Below are 18,042 nucleotides of genomic sequence, written 5' to 3'. Positions count from 1 at the left end.
GCAAAGCTCATGATGTTAAAGTTTTATATTGTTTATATCAGGGGTGTCCAAACATTGTTCTGGATAGCCAGTGTCCTGCAGACTTTAGCTCCAACTTGCCTCAACACACAAGTTTCTAAGTCACTGTGATTTTGCCAAGTTAGGCGTTCCTAGATCAACATATATTTTGTTGATCCTGGAACAAAATTCCATAGTCCTAACCAGGGATGGACTGGGACTAAAAAACGGCCCTGGACTTTGACTAAGCCCGGCCCAAAGCAATCGGCACGCGGAAACTCGACAACAACAACAATAACGCCTGGCATGAGTGTCACAAGACTGTAATTGTGGCTCATGATACTATACCATCCAAATTATAGCAACAGCACTGATGTTGACTAATATTGGGGGAAAAAACAGGTGATGACTGCGTGCGTGGCGGGTGGTGGGCCGGCCCGCCGGCTGTCCTGGAGTACCGGGTATTCTCCAGATCACACAGATGGCCAGTCCGCCCCTGGTCCTAACCCTATCCCTACCCCCAAACCTAACCACATCCATAAGTTATTCCTAAAATCAGAGGGAAATTATAGGTGAATGCCACAGATGTTGAAGCAAACTGGTTGTAATCCTAAACTTGACATAAAACTACATTGTAAATATGATTGGTTGATTAGAATGTTGTTCCAGGATCAACAACGATGTTGATCCAGGAACATGTTGTACTTGGTGAGATAATGTTCACAAAGTTGGTTGTATGCCTAGTAAGAACTTGATTAGCTGGTTCAGGTTTGTTTAATTGGTGTTGGAGCTAAACTCTGCAGGATAGTGGCCCTCCATAAGCAGGATTGGACAGGCACCCCTGTTTTATATCTTCATTATAGTTGCATTTAGAAGATTAGAGCTGGGTGATAATAGTTACATTTTAGGATGATATAAACAATCAAGCATTTGAGATTTGCTTTATAGTACTATGTATTACTATATATGTATACTGTATGTATGCAGGTAAAGTAGGATGTACACTACCCTCCAAAACACCCTAGAAAAGTGGGGTTTTGGACAATATTGGCATGAATCCTTTTTAATTTGTGATAATTTTGCACTGATAAGGGACAACACAAACTACGAAAACATATTTTATTACATAAACAGTTTATACATAGAAAAACACTTAAATTATTGAATTAATAAAAAAGTATCCACCATTAGCAGCTATCTGACCTAAACTGGGTTCTGATTGGTTCATTGTATTCTAAACTTAATTGGCAAACAATTGTTGAAGCTATTAAGGTGTGCTGACCCAAAAATCTTTTACAAACCTGGGCCAAGTTTAAACCAGTAACCAGGCATCACAGCTGGCAAAGGGGCATGTCTGACTTTGACATGTATATATTGCCATTATTATGTAATCAAAATGAAAATTATTATTGCTGGTCTTCAATTATAATGTCAAGTTACTTTAATGTATTTGCACCAAAAAATTATAAGGATTTATGCTGATATCGTCCAAAACCACACTTTGCCAAGGGTGTTTCCAAACTTTTGGAGGGCAGTGTATAATCCAACTTATTCTGTCATCATTTACTCACTTTCATGTAATTCCAAACCTGTTTGACATTAGTCTAAGGTGTTTTGTTTGTGGTTTCGCTTTCGGTAACTTACAGCGACAGAGATATGAGCTGTGTGTCATCTGAAGGTTTTAGATCCAGTCACTGTTTTCCACCGGAGCGGCTCCTGTCAGTTTTGTGTTTCTTTTCCAAATTCAAATGCCGTGTCATGCGCGAGATCTCGCAAAGGACGTGACACACTTGTGCAATGGTTAAAGACTCCGGCTGGCGCGTGTTTACATGCTGCTGTTGGTTAATACATTTTGAATGGATGAACTCGCCGTTCAATTAGTCTCTTGTCCTATTAAATGTGATCATACCTTCGTGTCCATTTTAGGTGCTTTCGACGGTGTACAGGGAGCACTCTGATTGGTCTGCTGCTACACAGCCCCTGCAGACTGCGATGCACTGTGTGTTGTGACACATTCCTCCCATAACCATTATTAAAATTTTGTGTGACTTGTGCCACAGTAGACCTTCTGTTGGTCTGACCAGACAGGATAGCCTTCATTGTCCTTGTGCATCGATGAGTCTTGGACACCCAAAACCCTGATGCCGATTTGTGGTTTGTCCCTCCTCAGACCACTGTTAGTAAATTTTCACCACTGCTGACCGAGAGCAACACATACGTTTTACTCTATAACAGATACTTAATAATATGTGAAGTTCCTCAACGTAATTTAGGGAGGAGCGTGCCCATCTAATCTTCCAATCAACAGCCAGAGTATATAAGCAACTGCTTACCTCTCTTCAGTCTCAGCTGTTTCAGCATCCCTCCACCTCCCCAAACTCCACTTTCATCTCAGGAACCTTGCCCTTTGTAATCATATCCTATATTTATTCACTGGAGGGGTATATCGGAGCTCGAGTTGAAGCTGCTTCATCGAGCCCCTCCTCAGTGGACAGCAAGCCAAATTAGCTAACCTAATACCCTAAAGATTATATGGGCAAACGAACACGTTAAAGATAATTATAACAGTTTGGCCTAGTCGCTCAGATCTTTATTGACCATCTAAAATCTTCCCAGACCTTAATATGTGGCCTTGTTAGGAGATGATCAAAGATATTTGCTTGACCACTGACTGTTCATAATGTTTTGGCTCATCAGTGTAAGTTTTTAGATTTTAGACGGTCGTGATGGTTTTCGTGGGATATGCATTATTTGCCTGTGCGTGACGTCATATCTGTAAATAGAGAAAAGCTGCTCAGGTATGGTGTAGGAGTGGTATAGGTTAGTTGTCACAGTGAGTTAGAAAGATTGACATGGAGCAGCTAAATCTGGAACCTCCGGGGAATTACCTGTTAAAAAATGATGAACAGGGGAGTTTCTGCTTGCAAAAACAGAACATGACAGAGCTTGAAATAAAACGAGAATCTAGATTGGCTTTGGCTTTTCGGAGATGGAGTACAGAAAAATTTACATAGTGTACCTTTAAAATTTCCTGATTATTTACTCATCCCAATGTCATCCAAGATGTTTGTCTTTTTTTCTTTCTTTCTTTCTTCAAAAAGAAAACATTCCAAGATTTTTCACTATATATAGTGAACTTCACTGGGGTTCAACGGGTGGAAGGTCCAAAACTTTTTAACCATAAAAGCTTGTCTTGCACTGCTCTGCGATCCACCACACATGACGCAATCATGTTGGAATGGTCACGTGATGTAGGCACCGGTAACGATCCAGTGTCTACAAAACAAACATGCAATAACAGTCAAAAGAAAAGGTAAAACAACGATGTTGGACGATTTTGAAGTTGGAGGAGAAAATTAGATGAGTTTTTCTTCCTACTGCGGTACTTCTGCCCTTTTTAGAAAATGACAGATCGTTTCTGTTACGTACGCTGCGCTATGTAATTGTTTTTTTTCATGTCGCTGCATATATGTGCGTGTCTGTACTCCATTTCAGGTGTGACTTCTGATTGGACGATCCGTCTGTCAATCTGCTGGCGTAAGGGTCTGACGTCAGGGATCGCGCTACCAATCGTGGGTTACGGAGCGGCTTGTGAGCAGCTTAAAACTTCAATGGCGGCAGCTCGAAAACAGACTCTGGGTTGGGGAGATAGGACATTCTCTGTGAGGATGGTTTTCTCGTTCGAGAGACCAGTTTGAGAGACTGATCAGTGTTTGCGACTTTACTGCTGTTATTACCTTGCAGTTGGGTCAGTTTCTCTTGTGTTGGGAGTGCTTATGTTCGTTTGTGCTCGTGTGTTCGATACATGCTTTATCTAGGATGCCGATTGTTTATGACCGCTGTATTCGCGGAACCTTCATCTCATGTTCCGGTTCAAAGCTGACCCGTGAAACCTTCATCTCATATTCTGTTTTAAAGCTATGTAGCCTGGCTGGAGAGGTTGCGAGTCAGGTAAGCAGGTCGCGACCTACATTTACACACGCAGAAGAAATATGTATTAGACACACTAGCCTTAACGAGTGGTGCTATTTCTGTATGTTTTGTTTGGTTAGACAGCGTGGTTTAGTTATAGCGTTTTGAACGTTGAAGATGTTTCTTTCTGCATTTTCTTTTGTTAGTTAGTTTAGCCCTTTAACTTTAGTTAGTTTTGTTTTGTTATACTTAGTTCTTTGATTTAAGCTCCACTCTCTCACTCCTTCCTCTCCTCCAGATCTTTTGCTGTTTGTTTATTCTTGTTACGTTGTATATATTGTAAATATCTACTTTATTATTATTATTATTATTATTATATTACTTCACTTATATTTACTGAAATTGAACCTTAGCAACGAAATTGCTGGTTTGTCTGTCCCTTTTCTTTTTGCCATCCTGTTACTGCCATTATACACACATTGCCACTGTTTTGTTATGTCTGATAATATTCCTAGACAAACTACATCTAATTAACGAGGGACGTAACATATTTGGGGCTCGTCCGGGATCCCTTTCTCTTTTTGGGGAAGGGATCTCAAGTTTTTATATTGTTTTCAATATCTCGGAGGATAGTTGTATGTGTGTGTTTTTGTATGGTGCAGGAAATGGCAATGAAAAGGGCATTGTTTGGTGCATTGTGAAGTGGTATAGTGATAATTGGACACAATGAGTACTTTTGACTTGCAATCATTTGTTGCTAATCCAACTTTGCAAGTGTTTGAGCGATGTAGAAAAGATGAGTTGCTGCAGATAGCTGACCACTATCGCATTCCTGTGGTGAGGCAGTCTCTAAAGCGTATTATTAAGAATGAGATTTTGAAACGTTTGGTCGAATTAAAAGTGTTTCTATTTCCAGATGCGGAAAGTGAGCGAGCTGACACTTCGGCTGTGGAAAAGCGTACGCCTAGCGTGGGGAATTTGGAGGAGGCAACAGGTGAGAATGCTGAGGTGGAGGCGGAGGCCGAGCCCAAGGCTGTCTTACCGCCCTTCTACCCACTGTCTCCGTCTTCCGTAGAGTCTGGGGGTGACGCGCGACTTAAGGTTCGCATAGCCCGACTCCAGATGGAAGTGCAGGAGCGAGCTGAGACGCGCCAAGCTGAAATGAAGTTACGCTTAGAGATCCGTAAAATGGAAATTGAGGCAGAGACGCAGGTGAAATTGCGACAGCTCGAGTTAGAATCAGCGAAGGCTGTCTCTGACCGAACTGCGCGGCTTAATCCTGTTAGCCCTGTTGTTGGGCGTCAGTAAATTCGGCAAATTCTGTGAGTGATTCGACCACTACATTCGATATTAGTAAGCAAATCGCTTTGGTGCCTCACTTTAGAGAATCCGAAGTGGACACGTACTTTGCTGCTTTCGAGCGAGTAGCTGCTGCACTTCATTGGCCGAAAGAGGTTTGGTGTCTGTTACTACAGTGTCGACTCGTTGGAAAAGCACAGGAAGTTTGCTCTGTGCTATCTTTAGAGGAAAGCTTGCGATATGATGTCGTAAAAAAATGCTGTACTTCGTGCATATGAGTTGGTACCTGAAGCGTATCGGCAACGCTTTAGGAACCATAAGAAGGTAGCTCAGCAAACATTTGTGGAATTCGCCCGGGAGAAGGGAGTTCTTTTTGATAAATGGTTGTCTACTAACAATGTGCAAGATTTAAGTTCGTTGAGAGAACTAATGCTTTTAGAAGATTTTAAGAATTGTTTGTCGGAACGAGTAGTCACATACCTGAATGAACAAAAAGTTACGTCATTGTCACAAGCCGCGATTCTTGCGGATGAGTATGTGTTAACGCATAAGAGTGTGTTTGTTTCAGGTCGGCCAGAGAAAGCACTGAATTCGGCTTCAACTCAAAAATTCGAATACCCGTAGTAAAAGTAGTTCCCCACAGAATAAAGAAACACGAGAATGTTTCTATTGTCACAAGGTAGGGCATGTTATTTCTGATTGCCTGATGCTTAAACGTAAAAACCAGCAAGGACAGGTAAAACCTGTTAATTTTGTGAAGGCTGGGTCTGAAACTGTTCTAGAGAAGGATGAAATTGATGCAGGGTTTAAGCCATTCTTGATGAAGGGGTTAATCTCCGTAAATGGTAAACCTGAGGAGCAGAAAGAGGTACAGATTTTGAGGGATACGGGAGCAATTCAATCATTTGTAATATCTGATGTACTTCCGTTGTCGGAACAGACATCTTGTGGGTCAAGTGTACTAGTGCAAGGGATTGAAATGGGCGTAATTAGGGTACCATTGCATCAGATACACTTACAGAGTGACTTGGTTTCAGGTTTCGTTAGGGTGGGTATACGTTCTTCCTTTCCTGTCAAAGGTGTGGCATTCATTCTTGGAAATGATTTGGCAGGAGGTAAAGTGTCACCTGTGCCAGAAGTTATTGATAAACCTGACTGTTTTATCCATGCGGATGACATCGCTGATCATTTTCCAGATGTATTTGCTGCTAGCGTGGTTACTCGTGCGCAAAAACGCAGAATTGGAGATGACATTGTTCTGTCTGACACTTTTATGTCACCGGTGTTCACTGAAGAAAGTTCAGGGTCAGATCAGAAGGGCGCGGATGATGTTCAGCATGATAAATATTCCGCTGAGTCTGAATTGTTAGTTGAACCGTTTTCTCATGAACGGATTAAGATCGCACAGCGAGAAGACGTGTCACTGACTAAATGTTTTTCTGCTGCTGAAAGTACAGACTCTGATAAAACCAGTTTTGTAAAATACGTGATTGAAAATGGGCTACTGTTAAGGAAATGGCGTCCTAATTCAGATGGGGAGAATGAGTGGGAGGTTGTGTGCCAGATCGTTTTGCCTACTGCCTACCGCAAACAAGTGTTGAGTTTGGCACATGATCACGAGTTAGCAGGTCATTTAGGCGTGAAATAAACCTATAACCGCATCCTCCAACATTTCTTTTGGCCTGGCTTGAAGAGAGATGTATCTCAGCATTGCCGTACTTGTCATGAATGTCAGGTGATGGGTAAGCCGAATCAAAAGATTCCACCAGCTCCGTTAGTTCCGATTCCTGTCATTTGCGGACCGTTCGAACACATAATTTTGGATTGTGTTGGTCCGTTGCCGAAATCCAAGGCAGGAAATCAATTTTTGTTAACCATTATGTGTTCTGCGACACGTTTTCCAGAAGCTGTTCCATTGAGAAAAATAACTGCACCTGTTGTTATTAAAGCTTTGCTTAAATTCTTCTCCACCTTTGGGTTGCCAAAAGTCGTGCAGACAGATCAGGGGACGAATTTCCTTTCTAATGTTTTTAGACAAGTGTTGAAAACCTTGGGCATCACGCACCGACTTCGAGCGCCTACCATCCTGAAAGTCAGGGTGCGATCGAACGTTTCCATCAGACGTTAAAGTCGATGTTGAGAAAGTATTGTCTAAGCTCTGGGAAAGAATGGGATGAGGGAGTACCACTTGTACTATTTGCAGTTCGTGAGGCAACTCAAGAATCTCTGGGATTTAGTCCTGCAGACTTAGTTTTTGGTCACACAGTTCGAGGTCCGCTAAAAGTCGTGAAGGACAGGATGTTAAATGACAAAAAGCCAACCGAACAAAATGTGCTGGATTATGTCAGCCGATTTCGGGAACGATTGCATAATGCGTGTTCATTTGCACAAAAATCGTTGTCAATTGCTCAGGAGGGCATGAAGAAACGGTACGATAAGAAAGCTGTTGTGCGTGAGATTCAACCCGGTGACGAAGTTTTAGTACTGTTACCAGTACCTGGTTCAGTTTTGACCGCCCGTTTTTCTGGTCCGTACAGGGTATCTAAGAGATTGAGCGAGACTGATTTTGTGATACACACGCCTGATCGCAAACGAAAGTTTCGAACATGTCATATTAACATGTTGAAATCATATTGTTCTCGTAAGGTACCTGAGAAATTTTTGGAGGAACAAGAAAAGCCAGTCGCTGTTCCTACGGAGGTTTTAGCCGTTGCTGCTATTGCTGTGCCTGACTCCACTGCAGTGAATGATGAGGTTCTGCTGCCATCTCCTGGTGAGTGTTATACTGACGATGGTGTTACACTTCGTAATGATTTGTCAACGTGTGGTAGACTTTCAAATTCTGAAGTTTTAAAAAGCTTGCCAGAAAACCTTGATAATTTGCTTGGGTCACAGAAACAGGATATTATGAGACTAATTCGAGATTTTCCTATGCTGTTTGGTGATGTTCCGACTCGAACTAATGTGTTACAGCATGATATCCAAGTGACGTGCAGTTCTTCTATTAAACAACATGCTTATAGAGTGAACAATATCAAGCGTTCTGTGATGAAGTCTGAGGTGGATTACTTGTTAAAAAACAACTTGGCTGAACCTAGCTACAGTCCGTGGAGTTCACCTTGCCTTCTTGTACCGAAATCTGATGGCACATTTCGGTTTTGCACAGATTATCGAAAAGTAAATTCTGTGACTGTACCAGATAGCTATCCTCTTCCTAGGATGGAAGACTGTATAGATAACTTGGGTTCTGCTAAGTTCGTGACGAAATTAGATTTGCTGAAAGGGTATTGGCAAGTGCCATTGACCGCTCGAGCTGCGGAAATTTCAGCTTTCGTTACTCCGGATAACTTCCTACAGTACCGGGTTATGGCGTTCGGGCTGCGAAATGCTCCCGCCACATTTCAGCGCCTCGTAAACATTGTACTGTCAGGAATTCAGAACTGTAATGCATATTTAGATGATTTAGTTATCTATTCGTCTGATTGGTCTGCGCATTTGACTGTTCTTCGGACAGTTTTTAAAAGGTTAGCTGACGCTTCCTTGACAATTAACTTGGCCAAGTGTGAATTTGGTAAAGCAACGATTACTTACTTGGGCAAAGAAGTAGGTCAAGGTCAAGTCCGTCCTGTTAGTGCCAAAGTATCTGCTATTGCTGACTTTCCCGTTCCAACGACAAGACGAGAGTTACGTCGGTTTTTAGAATGGCTGGTTACTACAGAAGTTTCTGCCGAAATTTCTCAACTGTAGTACATCCTTTGACCAGTTTGCTAAGCCCATCAAATGCTTTTATTTGGAGTGATGCGTGTCAGCATGCTTTTGACAGTGCAAAGTTGTTGCTGACTAGTGCACCTGTTCTCGCTGCCCCAGATTTTACACGTACTTTTAAATTGGAAGTGGATGCTAGTGCTGTAGGCATGGGAGCTGTTCTTCTCCAAGAAGATGACGTTGGTTTTGAGCATCCAATTTGTTACTTCTCTCGAAAATTCAACCGACATCAGCGAAATTATTCTACCATTGAGAAGGAAGCTTTAGGTTTGATCCTGGCCTTACAGTTTTTTGAGGTTTACGTTGGTTCATCTGTTCTGCCTGTTATTGTGTACACGGATCACAATCCCTTGGTGTTTTTGTGTAGAATGTACAATCACAATCAACGTCTTATGCGTTGGTCGTTGATTGTGCAGAATTATAACTTGATCATAAAGCATAAAAGGGTTCAGAAAATATCATTGCTGATACTTTATCTAGAGTATGAAGCTGCTTTATGTTAAGTTTTTAAGGGGGAGAGTGTTACGTACGCTGCGCTATGTAATTGTTTTTTTTCATGTCGCTGCATATATGTGCGTGTCTGTACTCCATTTCAGGTGTGACTTCTGATTGGACGATCCGTCTGTCAATCTGCTGGCGTAAGGGTCTGACGTCAGGGATCGCGCTACCAATCGTGGGTTACGGAGCGGCTTGTGAGCAGCTTAAAACTTCAATGGCGGCAGCTCGAAAACAGACTCTGGGTTGGGGAGATAGGACATTCTCTGTGAGGATGGTTTTCTCGTTCGAGAGACCAGTTTGAGAGACTGATCAGTGTTTGCGACTTTACTGCTGTTATTACCTTGCAGTTGGGTCAGTTTCTCTTGTGTTGGGAGTGCTTATGTTCGTTTGTGCTCGTGTGTTCGATACATGCTTTATCTAGGATGCCGATTGTTTATGACCGCTGTATTCGCGGAACCTTCATCTCATGTTCCGGTTCAAAGCTGACCCGTGAAACCTTCATCTCATATTCTGTTTTAAAGCTATGTAGCCTGGCTGGAGAGGTTGCGAGTCAGGTAAGCAGGTCGCGACCTACATTTACACACGCAGAAGAAATATGTATTAGACACACTAGCCTTAACGAGTGGTGCTATTTCTGTATGTTTTGTTTGGTTAGACAGCGTGGTTTAGTTATAGCGTTTTGAACGTTGAAGATGTTTCTTTCTGCATTTTCTTTTGTTAGTTAGTTTAGCCCTTTAACTTTAGTTAGTTTTGTTTTGTTATACTTAGTTCTTTGATTTAAGCTCCACTCTCTCACTCCTTCCTCTCCTCCAGATCTTTTGCTGTTTGTTTATTCTTGTTACGTTGTATATATTGTAAATATCTACTTTATTATTATTATTATTATTATTATATTACTTCACTTATATTTACTGAAATTGAACCTTAGCAACGAAATTGCTGGTTTGTCTGTCCCTTTTCTTTTTGCCATCCTGTTACTGCCATTATACACACATTGCCACTGTTTTGTTATGTCTGATAATATTCCTAGACAAACTACATCTAATTAACGAGGGACGTAACAGTTTCACTAGACAAGACCTTTATTCCTCATCTGGGACAAACCCTTTGAAGCTGCACTGAAACTGCAATTTGGTTCTTCCACCCCCATATGGAGAAAAATCCTGGAATGTTTTCCTTAATTTCTTTTTGACTGAAGAAAGACATAAACATCTTGGATGACATGGGCGTGAGTAAATTATCAGGGAAATTCAATTCTGAAATGAACTAATCCTTTAAACATGACTAATGCATTTCAAAGTAATACAGTTTTCTCAATCAATTTAACACTTCTTCAAACTCAGATAACTGTTCTCAGTGACCTGAACACTTTATTATTGTCCTAAACAGTTTTCATTCGTTTCACAGAAATTGAAAATCATGTGAATCATTTTCTTAAAACACTATGCACAAAGTTCTCAAATGTTTTCATAATAGTTAATACATCCAACCAAAACTTTAAAGGTGCCCAAGAACATGTTTTCAAAAGATGTAATATAAGTCTAAGGTGTCCCCTGAATGTGTCTGTGAAGTTTCAGCTCAAAATACCCCATAGTTTTTTTTTATTAATTTTTTTAACTGCCTATTTTGGGGTATCATTATAAATGGGCCGATTCAGGGTACGCGGCCCCTTTAAATCTCGTGCTCCACGCACCAAGAGCTTGTGCTTGCCTTAAACACCATAAACAAATTTCACACAGCTAATATAACCCTCAAAATGGATCTTTACAAAGTGTTCATCACGCAACATGTCTAATCGCATAAGTATAGTATTTATTTGGATGTTTACATTTGATTTTGAATGAGTTTGGTGATGTTCCGTGGCTAACGGCTAATGCTACACTGTTGGAGAGATTTATAAAGAATGAAGTTGTGTTTATGAATTATACAGACTGCAAGAGTTTAAAAACTGAAAATAACGACAGTCTTGTCTCTGTGAATACAGTAAGAAACGATGGTAACTTTAACCACATTTAACAGTACATTAGCAACATGCTAACGAAACATTTAGAAAGACAATTTACAAACAGCACTAAAAATATCTTGTAATCATGGATCATGTCAGTTATTATTGCTCCATCTGCCATTTTTCGCTATTGTCCTTGCTTGCTTACCTAGTCTGTTGATTCAGCTGTGCACAGATCCAGACGTTAATACTGGCTGCCCTTGTCTAATGCCTTTCATAATGTTGGAAACATGAGCTGACATGTGCAAATATTGGGGCGTACATATTAATGATCCCGACTGTTACGTAACAGTCGGTGTTATGTTGAGATTCGCCTGTTCTTCGGAGGTCTTTTAAACAAATGAGATTTTTATAAGAAGGAGAAAACAATGGAGTTTGAGACTCACTGTATGTCTTTTCCATGTACTGAACTCTTGTTATTCAACTATGCCGAGGTAAATTCAATTTTTGAATCTAGGGCACCTTTAATAAATCAGGAAAAAACAATCACAGCTTTTTGTATTGGCTTTATACAATTCACAAACATTTATGTAGCATTCGTCTAAACACAAATTCTACTCTGGAATTTGTCATATTATCAGATGCACTTGGTATGTTTTCAATTGGCCCCAAAGTTAGAACTGCTTGGTTTATAATACACACAACACATGAATCTGTTTACACATTTATCACAATTGCATAATGTAACAGGGAAAGTATGAAAGGGTCAGTATACTTAGAGCAAAAGTAAAAGGAAAGGAAGAGTGGAACAGAGAGAGGGAGAGAGGAGGATGTAAAAAAGGAGAAGAGGAGAATCATTTTTTTTAAGCAGTTGAGATAATTGAAAACTTTTGCACAGCAATTTGTATATTCTCAATTGTCAGGGTGGCACACCTGCAAATATGGCTGTTGTATGTGAATTAACAAGGTAATAACATTAAGCCTGTTAATGCAACATCCAGAGGAAATCAATAGATCATTGTGGCAGAGTGAAAAGGTTAGTAGATCTCTCAAATACTGATAAAAACTGCTAATTTCAAGTATAGGTAGGTTGATACATTTTCCATGTATTTACACATATTTGGTTGTACCATCTGGCAAAAAAAAAAAAGTCAAAGATTTAATTCAAACACTTTGAAATGTTATGTGACAACCCTGACAGCAATATAGTGTCGGCCCAGAGCCGGCCCGCATCTGGTCTGTGTGTATTCCACATACAGTATACCAGATCTGGGCCACACTATGTTGCTGTCTGGGTGAAACTTGTTTAAACACATTATTTGTGCCTCAAAAATATGCATTTCATCAGTTTTGAAAAGAATTTTTAAAAATATCTTTTTTGAAGCTTTATTTCTCAATGACCCATATAACAAAACCTGTTGGAAGAACATTACAATAAATGTGTATTTTCGTTAGTGTATTTATACATCTACAGCTGAAAGCGTTCTAAAATCAATAGACAATACACCGGTAGTTTTGATGTTAGTATTTACTTTTAATAAATGCATTTCTAGAAAAAAATGCAGTGCTTTATTTTGCAGTAAAGTTGAACTGTTTAGCAAAGTTAAGAGTGTGTTTAGATCGCTGTGTTAACTGTTTTGAGAACAGCTACAATTCTTTGGAGAAATATGTCAAATCGATTGAGAAAAACTGTAATATTAGGTGACTCAAATGTTTACAAATGCATCTATGACGGTTTTCAATTATCAAGGTAATTAATGTTATTAATGTTAATATACTGCACATTGGGCACCTGCACAGAGAGTGTAAATGTCTATTTTTGGGTCATTAGTGGATTAATTAGACACAAAATCATTGTGCATCTTGATTGATGCTTTGTTTTATTTGTTGATTTACTTTGGAACATGTGCTGTATTTAAATGTGCTTTAAAATAAAAAGAATTAAGTGAATTAAGCACTGAATAAATGCTTCTTTTTGTTTAAAACCACTTATTACTATCACCATTAACCCTTTTTTATGACATTGTATAACAGCAATGAATAATTCATTCAGGAACCCTGTATAGAAGTGATTGAATAAACAAATGTGCAATATGACACACAAAATGTTTATTTTAATCTTTCAATGAGGCAGCAGGGCAGGTCCCAGTTTCAGTCACTCCTCAAATGCAAAGCATCAGACTCCTATGAGAAAACAGAATCATTCACATGAGACAAACATTACATTAATTAAGTTAATTTTTTTTAATGCATTAAAAGCTTACATGCTTCTAACGCATTCATTTGAGCCCAGCTTGTGAAATCATCCTTGATGAGCCAGAAAACATCATCCACTGACCATGTCGACTGATCCTGCTCTGTGGAGGTCTGACATTCTGAGGATGTAAAAATTTGAAGAAAAAAAAAGGAAAAATCTGCTTCCCCTCTGATGTAACATTCAGGGCCTGTATTCTGTCCATTTCGTCTTCTATTCTCATCACAGATAAAGCAGGGCTTCTCTTCTTACTTGCTCTGATGTGGGTTGAAGGGACCGGTCTGCGCCTGCTGCAGGTGCGTCTGCATGAGTGAAACCCACAGGACGTGAGTGAATCACTGGGGTTCACTGAATCTGACGGCTGTGCTGAATAATCCCCGGGATCCAGTGACTCATCTGGATTTAGTGAAGTCAAGAGGAATCAAATTTGGTGAAGAAAACAGTGAAGTCAAGAGAAACCAAAGTGCTTTTCAGATGAATCACACTGGAAACACCATAAAGTATCATGTGTGTCAAGTACCAGATTCAAATGAACACATTCGCTCATTAATGTATGCTATTGTTGTTTCATGCCTGTATGACTTTCTATCTTCTGTGAAACACAAAAGGTAAATATAAGCACCTCAGTGTTTGTTGGCCATACAGTGGAAGTCAATGAGGTCCAATGTTGTTTTGACCCAATATTCTCTCAAAATATGTTCTTTTGTTTTATGCTGGAACAATTTCATTCTATCACTTTAAGGAGAGAAAGCAGCACTTCACTAATTGTGTCATTGACACTTGAGAGAAATAAAGTGTACCTGATGGGAAGATTTTTGATTCGAACCCTGGGCAAAAAGGCTATGTTATATTATGCAACCAGTAGTAGAGCAAAGACAGCCACTTGAAGGCAAGCCTGCAAGGTTAGCAAAAAAAAGCACAACGCCTGCTAATGCTGCGGTACATAGGGAACAAGACCCAAGGCTTTTTTTTTAATGGATGTCAATGGAGGAGAGGCTAAACTACGCTAAATAAACTGCTTTCGCGAGAAAACAACTTATCATTTAATGAATCGACAGCCCACTGGCTAATATTCAACATGTTTGCGCTTAAAGGTGCCATAGAACGCTTTTTCACAAGATGTAATATAAGTCTAAGGTGTCCCCTGAATGTGTCTGTGAAGTTTCAGCTTAAAATACCCCATAGATTTTTTTTTATTCAGTTTTTTAATTGCCTATTTTGGGGCATCGTTATAAATGCGCAGATTCAGCGTGCTTCCTCTTTAAATGCTTGTGCTCCCCACCCCCAAGCTTGCAACTCTATGATACATTGCATAAACAAAGTTCACACATTTAATATAACCCTCAAAATAGATCTTTACAAAATGTTCATCATGCAGCATAACCGATTATGTAAGTATAGTATTTATTTGGATGTTTACATTTGATTCTGAATGAGTTTGAGGCTATGCTCCATGGCTAATGGGCTAAAGCTAACATTACACACTGTTGGAGATTTCTAAAGAATGAAGTTGTGTTTATGAATTATATAGACTGCAAGTGTTTAAAAATGAAAATAGCGACGGCTCTTGTCTCTGTGAATACAGTAAGAAACGATGGTAACTTTAACCACATTTAACAGTACATTAGCAACATGCTAACGAAACATTTAGAAAGACAATTTATAAATATCACTAAAAATATCATGGATCATGTCAGTTATTATTGCTCCATCTGCCATTTTTTGCTGTTGTTCTTGCTTGCTTACTGTGGCGAGGGGGGCGTGGTTTAGCGGGGTCTGCGGCAGGAGGGAGTGTCTGGGGATGTGCGGTGATTGAACGGGTTGAATGTAAATCACGAACACCTGTTTCTCGTTCCAGTAACTGGCGTGGAGACAGGATAAAACGCCAGGAGAAGCAGGAGCGTGTGAGAGAGAGAGGGACTGCTGACAGTCGGACTAAGTGAGCTGTGCTCGTGTCGTGGAGTGAAGCCCGTCCTTGGATGTGGAATTATTGAGTGTGCGTTGCACCGTCTTTTTGTTTATGTGTTGGATATTTTTCTCTGGTGAGAATAAAGACTGTCAGCAGCCCTAAAGCCGATTCCTGTCCTCTTCCTTCCCATTACACAAAGAACCTTCGTTACACTGGTGCCGAAACCCGGGAAGGAAGACGGAAGCCGCCGCCATGCAGGCATCCCCCGCCGCTGGAAAGCCGTTTGCGGACATCATTGCATCCCTCGCGGTCCTGCATCAAGAACAACATCGGGCCCTGATGGATCTTCGGAGTGACCAGGAACGCCGCTTCGAGGCGATCATCCAGGGCCAGCAGGAGGACCGCGAGAGGTTCCGGAGCTGGATAGACCGGGAGGTTCCCACGGCGACCAGCGCGGCAGCTGCTGGCCCCTTCCAGCTGCCACTGCAGAAGATGGGCCCGCAAGATGACCCGGAGGCCTTCCTGGACCTGTTCGAAAAGGCTGCTGAGGTCTCAGGTTGGCCCCGGGACCAGTGGCCCATGCGGCTCGTCCCGCTGCTCTCGGGCGAGTCGCAGGTGGCAGCACAGCAGCTGCCCGTCCAGAACCTCCTGGTCTTCAACGACCTCAAGAGGGCCATCCTGCAGCGGGTCGGCCGCTCCCCCGAGCAGCACCGTCAGCGCTTCCGGTCTCTGGAGCTGGGGGAGGCGGGCCGACCCTTCGTGTTGGCCCAACAGCTCCGGGACTCGTGCCGCAAATGGCTGATGGCCGACGGAGGCGACGCGGAGCAAATGATCGATCGCGTGGTGCTGGAACAGTTCACCACTCGGCTCCCAAAGAAGACCGCCGAGTGGGTCCAGTGCCACCGGCCCACGCCGCTGGATTCGGCCATCCAATTGGCGGAGGACCACTTGGTGGCGTGCCCAGGGGTCGGCGAATCCCTGCCATCTGTCTCTCTCTCTCCTCTCTCTTCTTCCCCTCTCTCTCTAAACCCGTCCCTCTACCTAGGTCCCGTCCGCCCGGCCCGCCTCGTTCCGCCCCCGAGGGCGGGGTGGAACGGATTCTCGGCAGTTCGTGGCGCCAAGAGCCCCGCCCAGGGGGGCGGGACTGGCCACCGCCGGGCTGGACCCCGCGCCTGCTTCTCCCCTCTCTCCACGCCAATCATTCGGCCCGTTCTCCGCCACTGGAGCGGCGGGCAGGTCTGGGCCGGCCTGTTGGCGTTGCGGGGACCCGGATCACTTCATAGACCGGTGTCCAGTGATGGAGGGTGGGGACATTGATCCGGGTCCCGGACGACCTGCAGGTCGCCCCCGGTCAGGCTGGTCAGTACCAGATACCAGTGAGTATCAAGGGGGGTACATATCAGGCTTTGGTGGACTCGGGTTGTAACCAAACCTCCGTGCATCAAAGCCTGATTTCATCCGGGGCATTGGATACAGGCCGCGTGGTTAAGGTACGGTGTGTGCACGGGGATATCGCGAGTTATCCGTTGGTGTCAGTCGGGATTCTATTTAGGGGTCAAAAGCATAGTGTGGAGGTGGCAGTTAATCCGCACCTCCGGCACCCGTTAATTTTGGGGACGAATTGGCCCGCATTTAATAAATTATTGGGGCATTTATGCTCGGGTGCCTCTTGGAGTAAGTGTACGCGGGGAAGGGAAGTGCGAGTGCAGGCGGGGGAGACTGACCGGGGACCAGTGGTGACTGCCTCAGGGGAACCGAGCGGGATCGGGAGACTGATTCTCTCGGACCGTGATGATTTTCCCCTGGAGCAGTCTCACGATGACACGCTGAAAAATGCGTTTGAGAGGGTCAGTACGATTGACGGTCAGCCTCTCCAGCCTGGACGACCACTAACTTATCCCTATTTTGCGATTATTAAAGATAGGTTGTATCGAGTGACCCAAGACACTCAATCAAAGGAAGATACAACCCAGTTGTTAGTACCAAAGAGCCGCAGGGAAATGCTTTTCCATGCGGCTCACTCCAACCCAATGGCTGGACACTTAGGACAAACAGCGACACTAAATCGCCTCATGACCCGATTCTTTTGGCCGGGCATTCACGAGAACGTGCGCAGGTGGTGCGCGTCTTGTCGTGAATGTCAGCTGGTAAATCCTCCGGCCACTCCAAAAGCGCCTTTGCGCCCCCTTCCATTAATGCAGGTCCCCTTCGAACGAATTGGCATGGACCTCATCGGGCCATTAGAGCGATCAGCGAGAGGGCATCGTTTTGCATTGGTCATTGTGGATTATGCAACACGATATCCAGAAGCAGTGGCTCTCCGCAACATTTCCGCTAAGAGTGTTGCGGACGCCCTCTTCAGTTTAATCTCCCGAGTGGGGATTCCGAAAGAAATCCTCACTGATCAAGGCACGGCGTTTATGTCACGTACGCTACGCGAACTGTACGAATTGTTGGCCATTA

General features: G+C 42.5%; 1 protein-coding gene across 1 annotated transcript; it reads left to right on the top strand.

Annotated features, from left to right (window-relative positions):
* Window positions 1-5,234: 5,234 nt before the first annotated feature.
* LOC137006423 (uncharacterized) lies at window positions 5,235-13,353 on the top strand. Its single transcript, XM_067367182.1, has 2 exons — window positions 5,235-7,981; window positions 9,570-13,353. The coding sequence occupies exon 1, from the start codon at window positions 5,915-5,917 to the stop codon at window positions 6,854-6,856; it is 942 nt and encodes a 313-aa protein (XP_067223283.1). The 5' UTR covers window positions 5,235-5,914; the 3' UTR covers window positions 6,857-7,981; window positions 9,570-13,353.
* Window positions 13,354-18,042: the final 4,689 nt, after the last annotated feature.

This window comes from Chanodichthys erythropterus, chromosome 18, assembly GCF_024489055.1.
Source record: "Chanodichthys erythropterus isolate Z2021 chromosome 18, ASM2448905v1, whole genome shotgun sequence".
Classification (NCBI taxonomy): domain Eukaryota; kingdom Metazoa; phylum Chordata; class Actinopteri; order Cypriniformes; family Xenocyprididae; genus Chanodichthys; species Chanodichthys erythropterus.
Note: the sequence above shows the minus strand (reverse complement) of the source record. Positions and strands in the feature narration are given on the sequence as shown.